The sequence below is a fragment of the Lontra canadensis genome, unplaced genomic scaffold (assembly GCF_010015895.1).
Source record: "Lontra canadensis isolate GAN:19392208 unplaced genomic scaffold, GSC_riverotter_1.0 scaffold105, whole genome shotgun sequence".
NCBI lineage: Eukaryota > Metazoa > Chordata > Mammalia > Carnivora > Mustelidae > Lontra > Lontra canadensis.
The window spans coordinates 3,474,856-3,488,368 of NW_022631099.1; the positions used below are offsets into that span (position 1 = coordinate 3,474,856).

Here is a 13,513-nt window from a genome sequence, read left to right on the forward strand (position 1 = left end):
GTGCTTTGTCATTTTCTATGATGTGAATTCTCTCACCATGGCCAATTTGAAGCTACCAAAATGCAGCCGAGTGGCTCACGACGTTCCAGAATGTGGTGGGACAGGACGATTTTAAAGGTGGGGTGAGTTTCTGCTGGACAGGAATGTTGAAAGTAACCTGTGCACACGCGCCGCACCTCCCCAGGGGGCGTGAATCTCTGCCATGAGCCTGAGTACTTGCTGCCTGGAAAGCTGCAGCGCAAAGCATTTTCTCCTTTTCACCCAGGATTCCTCCTCTCGTATATGCCCTCCAACGACACAAGATGGGAAACACTTAACAGCCACAGAAGTCCACACCCTTGATTTCTCAGTTGGGAGCTACAGCCAAGGGACTTCGTGAGAACTGCCACACACATACGGTATATGTATGTATACGCTTGGCAGAAGGACCCACACGATCGCCCAGTTGGCAAGGTAAGGGCAAACAGCGGGGCTCTAGAGCGGGGCTCTGTGGCAGGATCCCCCAAGCACACCTACTCACCGCTGGTTGAAGGGCTGGCAGTGGTGTCTCAAACTGAGGCTGGATGAGCTGGAGAGGTTCATGTTTCACATTTAGCTGTTCATGGGCCCTGTGGGAATAAGAAGACAAAAGTAGGGATCAACATGAGACATCGTGCAAAACGCATCTAACCGACCACACTGTGCCCTTCGCCATCAAATCAGGGGGCTCAATGCTTTTGTAGAAAAACACACAGAATGCATTGTTTATAGGTAATGTAAGGATCCTTTCGTGAATCTTCTCTACTGTATCGTATGGTATTAACTATGTCGAGAACTGAAAGGGAAAGTTCTTTCAAGTTTCATATCAGGCTTCACCTAAACGGGGTTTTTTATCTTTACCCAGTGGACAGTGTCAGTCTTGTAATTCACTCTGTTTCCTTGTTTTTACAACCAAGAGACGAGAGTCAAATCTAAAGTCTGCTTCTGGCAACTGAACAGATCTGTACAGCATACACATCTTTCTTTTTAATCAATTTATTTATTTTTCGTCATCTTGACACCCAGCATGGGGCTGAAACTCACAACCCTGAGATCAAGAGTCTGATGCTCTTCTGACTGAGCCAGCCAGGCGCCCCTATAGTGCTCCTGGCGCCCCTGAGTGCTCATTCACTCAGCAAGTATTTACTGGACATGGACCACGCACCAGACAGTTTTGTACCCAGGAGAACAGCAACGGTGAGAACAAGAGACCAAGGCAGCCCTTGTGAACTTACGTGCTACATGAGGAGAAGCACACAATAAACACAACCCAAGGTGCCAGGTATTAATAGGTATTGAGAAGAAAAACCAGGAGAAAGGGTTAGAGGCAGGGAGGAGGCATGGGGTACAGCCTGTCAGAGAAGCCCTGAGTGAAGGGAAGGAGGAAGTCATACACTCACTTTCACAAGTATCCCAGGCAGAGGCAAGAGCAAGGAGAGCAGGAATAAGGGTGTGAGGGGTTTTCACAGGACGGCAGGGCAGCCAGCACGGCCACAGCAGGGGCAGAGTGCTAGTGAGGAGTTCAGAGTCAAGTACTGACCTTACCCCTGCGTAAGGCCTTTCTTTTTGATTGTGGCTTCCGCTCTGCCTCCATTCTCTCAAACATTCCTTTATCTTTTTATACTGTACCTAATTTTGTAAGCTGGCTGAACTCCTCTGGGAATGAGGCAAATTAAAATATACTCACCTAATTTAAACTATACACACATTTGTGACCTTTTTAAAAAAAAATTTATTTATTTATTTGACAGAGAAAGATCACAAGGGGGCAGAGAGAGGGTGGGGGAAGCAGACTTCCCGCTGAGCAGAGAGCCCAATGTGGGGCTCGATCCCAGGACCCTAGGATCATGACCTGAGCTGAACGCAGAGGCTTAACACACTGAGCCACTCAGGTGCCCCCATTTGTGACCTTTTAAAATTAAACTGAACAAGCAAATGCCAAAGGGTGTGGACAAAGTTTATGCCTGCTTCTACAGATGGGTGACTTCAGTAAGGAAAGAGGTCTGTGACTGCAGAAAGGCACTGAGCTGAGCTTATTACCATGACCTCCCCCACTATTCCCAGGTGCCTGGGGAGAAGCTTTCCTGGCAATGCAGCAGATCCCTCTGGAGCGAACAGAAACAACTTCCACTGAGTACCTGTTGCACGCCACACATTGTGCCAGATCCCGTGCCAGGCACTTTAACTCATTTCACTTACTGCTCAAAACAACCCTGGACAGTGGGTATAATCCTCTATAGAAGAGGAAGCAGATGTATCAAGATGAAATAGCTTTCCAAAGTCACATGGTTAAGAAGGGACAAGGGCAGGATTAGAACTCACAGCTGGCCAATCCCTGCCAACCAGAGGCCCCAGGACTCAGTCTAAACTGAAGGCAGAATGTCGTTAATGGCAGCATTTAAGCTAAAGGTCCCAGCACTGGCACACAAAGAATCCCGCTGCCAAGCCCTGGCCTCTGTCATCCCAGCCATGATTTTCCGCTTTCCATCCCCTGATGGAGCCAGCTATATGGAAGCCCTGTGTGAATAATAGAACAAATCCCATTGCCTCGACCTTTTCTTGCTCAGCTCACCACCTCCCCAAATCTTCCTTTGCCTATTAGCCAACAGCGAGCACATACCTGATGGGAAACTCATCTTAAAACCAAGAAAACCTAATTCAGAAAGCTATTTCCAGAACATTCTGGCCTGACCTCTGGCACTGTGTTTTTATCACTCTGCTCTTAGTCCCCAACCCATCATCCCAGGAACTCAGAAGGCAGGGACTCTCCACACACTCTGTCTCTACCTCACCCCCACAGGCATCAATAAATACCGGATGGACAAATGAAGTCACTTCAGAGCAACATTCTACAGACAATATAAATATTTAAAGACTAATCGAATTTTTACTCAGAAAATTTTACTGCATTGGGGCGCCTGTGTGGCTCAGTCCTTAAGCATCTGCCCTCGGCTCAGGTCAAGATCCCTGGGTCCTGGTAGGAAGCTTGCCCCTTGCCCACTCCCCCTGCTTGTGTTCCCACTCTCACTGTGTCTCTCTTTGACAAATAAATAAAATCTTAAAAAAGAAGAAGAAGAAGAAGAAGACACTGTGTTCAAAAGACATTACTAGCAACTACGAATACTTAGGAGCACCATATAGAAACCAGCCTGTAACTACTGTCCTTTGCTACGGTATGAACGATAAATACAATTCCATGAGCTCCAAAATATCTACTCTACTTGACTCTGCTAACACTAAATTAACAGACGCTCCAATACATCCTGCATTCAGCACTGAAGCGGTCACAAAGGCCTGATCTAAGCCACATCAGAAGAGAAGCAGACACTAAAGGCAGAAGCTAGGTGGACTATAACTAGCTGGTGGGGCAGCAGAGGTGCCTTTTGTTATTCTGAGAAAAGTGCAAACTGCAGAGAAGGAGCCGCAGGCCCATCTCCAGACCACCCCGCTTCCCTGTCCTTTTGCCTCACTTGGCTTCCAGGGACTCTGCTGCCTCTCCCCTGCCCCTCCAGCTGCTTTTCCCCAGCTTGTTAAAGGCCCTCCTCTTCGGCCTCAAATGCCAGGGCAGCTGCGAAGCCCTGTCTCTAGCCCAATCCCCCACTCCAGTGCTGTCCCTGAAGGTCCCAGCCCCTCCCCCCACTCCTCTAATCACTTTATCATCTACGCTGGTGGTTCATCATCTACACTGGTGGTTCAGCCTACACTCTTCCCAGGGCAACCTCTCAGCCATGTCAGATGGAGGCAGAGCAGAACCCATTTCTCTCTCCTCTCCCCACATCCTGAGCGCCAGTCAGCAGCACCGCCAGGCGCCCAGACCCCCAAGGGAGAAACCCCTGTTCCTGATCTCGCCATCACAGCCTTCCATGCATGGCCCCTGGCTCCTGATTCCTTCTTACCAAACACCTCTTGAAACCACAGTGACTGCTCCCACCAGTCCCGCCTCTCAAACCTCCCATCTGCTGTTAACAGTCTCCCTAGTCGGTTTCTTCACTTCTGCTTTTCCTGTTTTCCGATCAGTTGTACAAACTGCTGCAAGGCATCGTTTTGTCTGGTTTCAGGAAACACAGATTCAATCATGACCCTCTTCTAAAGGTCTTTACTAGCATCCCATTCACAAATCTGGCCTCTGCCCTGAGCCCAGGCTGTTTGCCTTGGCTTCTTATTTCGGTAATGCTCAGGCCAGGCTCCTCGAGTTCTGGCTGGAGAACACAGAACAGACTGTTGCAGCGGACTTCAGAGGACCAAGTTTTCAACTATTCAGCTGGCCTTGTTCAAAGTCAAGGGTACCTGCAGTTCAAGGGGCAGTCAGGAAAAAACTTCCTTACCTGGACACACGCACATGTGTGAACATGTGGGCTTTGCCCAAAAAAGCTACATCATTGCCCAACTGCCTCTAAACATCCCCGCCAGCTCCTGAAGCCTCTTCACCCCGACAGTGGAGCGCCCAGCATCATGACAAGCAGACACAAAGCCCCCCAAAAATGTCTGTCGAAATAATCAATGCCTAGCTAAAAAGGCCCCTCATTCGTAAAGCCTTCCCTGCTCACCCCAGTCAGAGTCAAAATCTCTCTCTTCTTTATGCCCATGGCCTCTAGGTTAATATTCCACATTTGGCATTAATACAATAACCTCGCCTCACAGCCTCTGTCCGTCTCCTCCGTAAAACCATTAACTTTGGACACAGGGCCGGGCACAGGAGGAGCTCAGTCAGTATTTGTGGAACTTGAGCATAAAAGCAGCAGTAGGAAGTCAGACACTCAGCCTTTGGTTTATTCAGGTGTAGACCCCATGTCAGGCCAAAGAAGTTGAAAAATGGTGGCCCCAGTCCATGTCCCTGTCCCTGTTATCAGGAATGGACAATGATGAGCAGGCGATCAAACAGGGGAAAGCCCAAGTCTGCAATGCATTCAGGCTCCCACCTTGGGAGAATACCTCTCTCTAAACTGGTTTCTTCAGCTGGAAAACCAGCTGATTCAGAGGAAAATGAAGGATGACGTGAGGTACCAGTGTGGGGTGCCTGCAGGGTGCCTCGCCTACCCAATCCAGTTTACTGAGGGGCATGGGACTCTCCATGCTGAAACCAAGAAAGTCCCAGACAAACCAGAACACGTTGGTCACGCTAAATGCCTGATAGAGAGCCTGGAACACAACAGGTGAATGAAGACTGCTGGCAGTTTCCTCTCCATCGGCCCCCACCCCAATTTTCCCAGCTGTCTCTGTTGGCCTCATCAAAGATCTGAGAACATGCTGTGCATACCACATAGGCCATGACCCTAACTCCTGTCCCTAGGCTCATGTTTTCAAACCAAACACTAAGAATGGAGCGCAGGGCAGCTCCGAGAGCTACAGGTACTGACTTGATGACCTTGGGGAGGGAGGTGGTATCCAGCTGGTAAATGGACAGGTCGAAGAGGGTAGTAAAGTCTCTTGGGTTCTCATCGCCCTCCTGGAGACACACTCGAAGCCGCTCTGACAGGGTCGCTGTGTCGGGCAGCATCATGTAGTCGGAAATCTGAAAGCCACAAGAGGGTTCACACAGCACGGTGGGAGTTAGGATTTTATCTGCCTAAATCTGCAGTATTTCTACTCTCTTATCAAAAGATTTCACTGTTCCTGGTCCCTAACACCTAAACCTTAAGTAAGCCACTTCATGTGGAAAGAGGAACAAAAGTCACTTGGCTAAACCCCAATACTGACTAAATTCCACTCTGTAATTCCTCATGTGTTACAGAACACAGCTGGAGAAACAAGCATGCTGACTGGCCTCCTTTTAATTTCGTGATCATTGATCTTGAGTGGCAATTAGTTGTATTTCTTTAGTTCATTCACTTCCCATTGTCCTAAGCAATACCTTCCTTTGGTCACTTCAGCTATCTCAAACAATTTTCCCTTTCTTAATTTTGGTTGTTGATCTTATTTTCTATTTCAGTGAGAAAACAGAAGCAATCATAAAGGACAGTCCACGAGCTCCCACTAGAGCTGCTGTCTTCCCACCAGCATCTAGGACATACACTCGCCTTCCTTCTGCTGTTATACGTGTGAACCGCCTGTGACCCCAGCACAGATGACCCTTGCACTCGGACGCTGGATCCAGTCCTTCTTATCTAGCCAAGGACATGCTTCCAGCACTGCTGAAAGCCCTTATGTGACACATGGTGTGTGCTGTTAACAGTCTAAGACCAGGGAAACCTAAACATCCACCAATAGGAGGCTGGTTAATATACTACAGTACAAACAAGGGAAAATACAGTCCTTAAAAAAACAAAACAAAAATCAAAAGAAAGCTCTTTATGTATAAATAAGGAAACATCTCTTAAGACATATTGTTAATTTTAAAAACTAGGTGGTGGGGAATACAGTGTATATAGTACCATTTGTGTAAAACAAGGAAGAAGGAGATACATGCATACACTTATTTACTTATATATGCATAAAATATCTCTGGAAGAACATATTAGAAACCGCTAAGACTACTGTCACTGGGGAGAGGAACAAAGCGGTTGGGCAAAGACAGGAGGGAAACTGTTCATTGTGTATGCTTTTGAACTCCAAACTGTGAATCCAATACTTACTCAAAAAGTGTATTTAACTTTAAAAAAAATGCATGCTGGCGGGGTGCCTGGGTGGCTCAGTGGGTTAAAGCCTCTGCCTTCGGCTCAGGTCATGATCCCAGGGTTCTGGGATCGAGCCCCACATCGGGCTCTCTGCTCAGTGGGGAGCCTGCTTCCCTCTCTCTCTCTCTGCCTGCCTCTCTGCCTACTTGTGATCTCTCTCTCTCTGTCAAATAAATAAATAAAATCTTTTAAAAAAAATTCATGCTGGCAATAAAAAGTTTATTTGTAACTGCCCTCTGAGGGCCCCTGCAACAATGTGTTCTCCAAGGCCAGCATGGGAGGAGACATACCTGAGCATTACAGAAATAAACCTGACAAACAGGCTCACTTTTTTCTATATCCCGAGTCAAAAAACTCCCCTAATCTTCAAACTTTTTTTTTAGATAAAAAACAGGAGAGGAATATAAATACATAACTGCTTTTCCCTGCATTATTTGTCTGTGTTAGAGGCTTCACCCCGCTAACAGGATGGGGATTGAAGGTGAGAACAATTAACAGAGGTGCTGACCATGTCAGGACATGCACCCACACAGAGCAGGAAGATGGGTAAGGGCCCAGCAGTCCCAAAGGTCCTGAGGCTGGTTCGAATCTCAGCACAGAGACCTGCTACACAATCCTGCCTCAGGAAACCATCAAGGCCTTCGATGTCCAGACAGAAACGTAAGAGGACTCCCAAGATCACTGGTCTTCATGATTTCCTGGCAGATTTGGAGGTCAAAACTTGTCATGGAAATCCTCTCAGCTCTTTATTGAGCTACCATTTTATTAAGTATCATTTGAATCTGAAATGTTGTTTGGGTTTGAAACCCATTCCAACGTAAGATTTGATCTGAAATCCTAGGAAGTTTGGAGTTTCAGAATTTCTTACTTCACAGTGCTACTGGGTCCAGCATTTTCCTTTCCAAAGCCTTACAACACAAAGGACATTTGCACCAAGTCTCCTGTGCAGGAGATACATGAAACCACATGACTTTAGAGAAAGGCCTCGGCGACACCATCTTCCTTTGGCACCCTACTGACACTCCCCTCCGAACCAGTCCGGTGTCACAGGCAGTGCACAGTGAACAAGAGAGCGGTAGAAAAGGCACGGGCTCCAGAATCAGCCTGACATGGACATTAGTAGTGGCAAGGCAGCTATCAATCTTGGCGGGGACCCTGAAGAACAAACTTACTTCCACTTCCTCAGCTAGTAAACAGGAATGACAGACACTGAGTAAGAAAGAGCAAGGCAGCTGCACAGACCAGGAGCAGATGTGGCATCTCTTAGTGCTGCTTCCCCGGCCCCCCACACTGACTAAAATCAGCAGCTGACCAAGTCGCCATCCCCTCAAGAGTCGGGTCCTGTGAGATCTGAAAAGTGAATTCCTGACTGGCTTCCAGTTCTTTTATTTGGGAGGCTTACATCACTTTTCAGGAGAAATTTAAGCAAAATATCCATATATTTCAAGTTTCCAATATGAGAGAATATTTTAGACACGAGGCTCTCCTGTTTCCTAACCCAAGTCAGTCCATGGGAGACCACGTCCTCTGCTGAGGGAGGAAGCAGGCAGTAGGCCACCAGTTTCGAACATCTCGCTCACTCCCTGCTACCCACCCACAGCCAGGAAATCATTTTCCTGACACTTCAGAGTTTAAGAAACAGAGAAGCAGAGTGCCTGGGTGGCTCAGTCAGTTGAGTGTCTCTCGATTTCGGCTCGGGTTGTGGTCTTGAGACTCTCATGGGGCTCTGCCCTCAGCAGGGAGTCTGCTTGGGACTCTCTGTCCCCCTCTGCCCCCTCCTGCCTGTAGACTCTCTCTCTCTAAAATGAATGAATAAATCTTTAAAAGGAACGAAAGGAGGGAGGGAGGGAGGGAAGGAAGGAAGGAGGGACGGAAGGAGAAAGAAAGAAAGAAGGAAAGAAAAAGAAAGGAAAGGAAAGAAAGAGAAAGGGAGGAAAGAAAGAAAAAGGGAGGAAGGAAGAAAGGAGAGAGGGAGGGAGGAAGGAAAGGGAGAGATAAGCAATTACAGAACTAGTAGACTTTGAATCAGGAGAGCTGGGTTTGGGTTGCAACTCTGCAGCCATTTGCTGTTTGGCCTTACTGCAATTTTGGAGAATTTCCATTTCTTCATCTCTAAAATGAGAATAAGACCATGATCTTCCCAAGGCTGTTGTAAAGATTTCATAAGATGATTTGTGTGAAGATATAGGATACATGGTGCCTGCATATAATAAATCCAAGAATTGTAAAGAGTCTGACACCTGTATCACTTCCTACACCTTTTTATTTAGTAAGTCAGTAAACATCTATTAACTGAGGCCTCACAATCATCCTATGAGACAGAGAGAGAGCACAGGTACTGGTATTCCTGCTTCACAGATGAGGAAACCAGGATGAAAAAGGGCTAGAAACAGGCCATTTAAGGTCCAAGGGCCAGAGTGGAGCAGGACCTGGAAGGCAGGTTACTGACCCTATTCCAACACTGGTCTCACTCTCCATCATCTGATAAATAGGAACCTAATGCCTTTGTTGTTCCTAAAGATGTTAAAATTATAGTTTAAAACTTAAATTCTGATGATCTTTGTTTATTCACAAAGAATTATTTTTATACCCTTCATAATTTCTGACAGAAGTGTTTCTCTACAGATAATGATTTTGAGAGTCTGGCCAGGGAGCATACACACAGAGAGAGATTCCCATCCCAAATAATTCTATATTTTCTTAATTTATTATTTTTATAACATGGCCTTCATTACCCCCCAAAGCCATCACTTCTATCTGTCTTACAGATAAAGTAAGAGATATATTTTCCTTTGAAACTGTTGGAGGGGTGCTGAGAGGCTGGATCCATCTTTTTGCCTCCAAAGTTTTTTAATGATTCCCAGCCCCTACCTCTGGGTCCTCAGCATCAATCTGGTTTAGGTGGACATCTCCCGTCGTGAGCCACTGGAAAACAACATCCTGGATTTAAAAAATAAACACAGAATTAGACACCTTGGTTATTTGAGAAAATCAAGACAGGGCTAGAGAATTAAATCAATCAAGAAAAAATGATAAAAAGAAACTATACAGCCGTGTTTCAAAAAAAGAGTAGCTCCCCTTCTCTTGGTGAGATCATACGAAAACATCGAAGTTTCCCTAACCCTAATGTCACTTTTCCTATTGAAAACTGAGCATTTATCTTAGAGCACGTTTACTTTTAACAACAGGACAAAATGTATTAAAACTTGTTCATGATCCCAAAACAATCCCTGTTTACGTGTGCCGGTGACAGTGTGAACTTAAACAGCAGACTACATCTAGATGCCCTGGAATGTGTCTAGAGACACCAGAATTTCATGTGCATTCTGCAGAAACAAGATCTTTTTTTTTTTTTTTTTTTAGTTTTTTGTGTGTTTTTGTTTTTTTTTTTTTTTTACGATTTTATTTATTTATTTGTTGGAGAGAGAGGAGCAAGAGTGAGCACAGGCAGATAGAGTGGCAGGCAGAGGCAGAGGGAGAAGCAGGCTCCTTGCCAAGCAAGGAGCCCGATGTGGGACTCGATCCCAGGACGCTGGGATCATGACCTGAGCTGAAGGCAGCTGCTTAACCAACTGAGCCACCCAGGCATCCCCAGAAACAAGATCTTAATCAATCTCTCAATACAGTAACAGTGCAAAAGGATGAAGGAATTTGTTTCATTCATGAAAAAGTTCAGTGGGACCAGCAAGTGAGTCATCGAATCACACCCATGTCCAGCTCCGGCATGCACCAGGTGTCATCCTTCACAGGACATGTTTCCTTCACACTATGCAGTGCTTTCACCTCCTCCCCCACATCAGCCCGTGACCAGTCCCATTATAACCCCTCCCAGCACCACCTGCCGGCCAGCCCCTCTCCTCATTCCCACCTCCGCCACCTTCACTCAGGTCATCGTCCGCCCCTCTTGGCTGGCTGATTCCGCCAACCTCCTACCTGGCTCCAGGTTGCCTCCTCCCTCTCACCTTCCACATGCCTGACAGAGGAGTCTTTCTGAAACACAGATCTGACTATGCCCAAGGCTGCTGGACACTCTGCAAGGGCTCTCCATAGCTTCCTGGAGGCCTTCCAATCAAGTTCCTGGGCTGTCTACATGAGGCCCTAGTTAAGCCTACTCCTCACCTCTCCTCCAGGATTGGCTCCCACCCCAACATGGCATGCTTAAAAACATCCACCACATCCTTCTAAATTTACACCTCTGTCTCTCACGCTCTCTCGCAACGTACTATGAATGTTTTCAAAGCACGGACTGTGCCTGACTCAACCTGGTATTCTTAGGGGAGGTAAATAATGGGTTCTGAAGAGCAGGTTTTATTTTTTTACTTATTTAAAGTTTTTTGTTTAAGTAATCTCTATACCCATTGTGAGGCTTGAACTCATGACCCAAGATCAAGAGTTACATGCTCTTCTTTTTTTTTTTTTTTAAGATTTTATTTATTTATTTATTTGAAAGACAAAGATCACAAGTAGGCAGAGAGGCAGGCAGAGAGAGAGGAAGGGAGAGAGGAAGGGAAGCAGGCTCCCTGCTGAGCAGAGAGCTCGATGCGGGGCTCGATCCCAGGACCCTGGGATCATGACCTGAGCCGAAGGCAGAGGCTTTAACCTTCTGAGCCACCCAGGCGCCCCAGAGAGTCACGTGCTCTTCTGACTGAACCAGCCAGGTGTCCCTGAAGATCTGGTATTAAATAAATGATGACCTTAGCAGTATATTTTTTAATGACATGAAAATCATACACATTATACCTGAATGTGATGAAAGAGAAGAACCTACCATGATTTTGCTGTTTTCTTCTTTATCCAAATATTGGTCATTGAACATGTGACATGAGCCAAGCACTGCCAGCTTCCCACCTTGGTTCTGTCAATGACAAGGTAGTGTTAGATACTCAGACCCCAAAATGCACCACATGCATCCTAGTACCCAAAAACTTATCATCAGAATCATGGGAGCAACTGTCTATACTCACTGCCAACTGACATCAGGATTTTAATGACCTAGAAATATCAACTATGACAGCAACTATATTCCCAACTGCTTCTTGTTTTAGACACTTCTATATCCTTCTACTTGACTTCAACAAAAAGCAATATGAATTAGATTTATAACATTTTCCCTGTTAACTTATAAATGAAGATTATAATCCTAAAGGAAAAAATCAAAAAGCAATCTGTAGAGATTTAAAGATATTTTATGAGTATGAAAAGACAGTATTTAATGGGTGCCTGGCTGGCTCGGTGGGTTAAGCCTCTGCTTTCGACTCAGGTCATGATCTCAGGGTCCTGAAATCGAGCCCCACTTCGGGCTTTCTGCTCAGCGGGGATCCTGCTTCCTCCTCTCTCTCTGTCTGCCTCTCTGCCTACTTGTAATCTCTCTTTGTCAAATAAATAAGTAAAATCTTAAAAAAAAAAAAAGACAGTATTTAAGATCCAAACAAGGAATCCACGAGCATGAAAAATTCACAGAAGAGGGCACCTGGATGGCTCAGTTAGTTAAGTGTCCCAACTCTTATATGTCATTTGCAAATATCTTCTTCCATTCTGTCAAGTGTCCAACTCTTGATATCAGCTCAGGTCATGATCTCAGGGTTGTGAGACTGAGTCCTATGTCATGCTCCATGGTGGACATGCAGCCTGTTTAAGATTCTCTCCCTCCCACCCCTCCCTCGTTTCTCTCTCTCTCACTTTCTCTCTCAAAAAAGAAAAAAAAAATTCACAAAAGAAATAACTGGTCAATAAGAAAAAATTTAATTTGTAGTTAAAAGAATCAAAACAAAGTATTTTTGCCTATCAGATTAATAAATATGAAAAAGATGACTACAAACAGTGTCAGATTTCAATGAAATAAGTTCTTTTACACGTTGCTGAAACTGTCAATGTATGCAAGAAAGCATACAAAACTCTATGGACAATTTTGCAGTCATAATCACAGAAAGTCAGAAATAAATTCAAATGTTCAGCCACAGAAACAGTAGGTAAGAATAAGGGAACCTCCTGCAGTGGTGAAGCTGTATGTTACAAAGGGTTTTCAGTAACCCGGAAGAAGGCTTCTGTCATAACATGAGGTGCTTTTTTTTTTTTTTTTAACATAAGGTTAAAAAAGAAAGTATACCATAAATTGTATAGCTACCCTAGTTTAAAGTCCATGCGGCAAATATACAAACATGAGCTGCAAAAAAAAGTGGGAGAAAATGATCACAATGTCAGTTCTGTAGTGAGAAATTCTTTTTTTTCCCCTTCCATCTCTGTATTTTTCAATTTTTCTACAATGAGCATAAATTACTTTTATAATGAAGAAAATAGTACAATGTAAAACTACAAAATGAATTCAGTTTTTCCTGCAACAACACATACAGAAACAGGCACAGGTGTGATGGTACTAGGAAAGAACTACTCTCAAGCCAGAGATGTCAAGAGATACAAATACACAAATTCCATAAATAAAACAAGATTTGCAAAACAAACTGTGACTTATGCCACATTAAAAGCAAATGGTTCATAGGAAAAATAACACTATTACTATAAAATAACCATTGAAAGCACACCAGTTACTGAGAACAGGAAGTGAATCTGGTGGAATTCCAAAGAAAGAATGGAGGAGTGCTGAATGAACTCCGCTGCGATTTGAACCCACATATGTAAGCAAATACAGGAAGAGAGAAGGACTTTCCTTCTCACTACTACCCAGTTAGGTCTATATTTTTTCTTTACTATTCTTTTTTTTCCCTGCCTCATTTATTTCAGACTATAGATCTTCCTTCAATCCTTTTATTCTGGACAGAGATTCTACCGCTGTCTTCAGTTTCCTTTTCCATCTTTTGTCTATAATTTGTTCCAATTAAATAAGAGTCTACCTACTTAAGGACTGATTTGTTCCTTCAATTTTA

The 13,513-nt window shown here is 44.9% G+C and overlaps 1 protein-coding gene across 3 annotated transcripts in view; it reads right to left on the reverse strand.

Annotated features, from left to right (window-relative positions):
* Positions 1-13,513, reverse strand: part of IFT52 (intraflagellar transport 52) — a 37,834-nt gene that overhangs the window by 5,113 nt on the left and 19,208 nt on the right. For all 3 annotated transcript variants that reach the window (XM_032838496.1, XM_032838497.1, XM_032838498.1), the window contains 4 exons: positions 11,401-11,487; positions 9,504-9,572; positions 5,376-5,530; positions 521-608 (listed from right to left, as the gene is read on the reverse strand). In XM_032838496.1, coding sequence (XP_032694387.1) covers positions 521-608; positions 5,376-5,530; positions 9,504-9,572; positions 11,401-11,487 — 399 coding nt within the window. The remainder of the gene's footprint in view (positions 1-520; positions 609-5,375; positions 5,531-9,503; positions 9,573-11,400; positions 11,488-13,513) is intronic.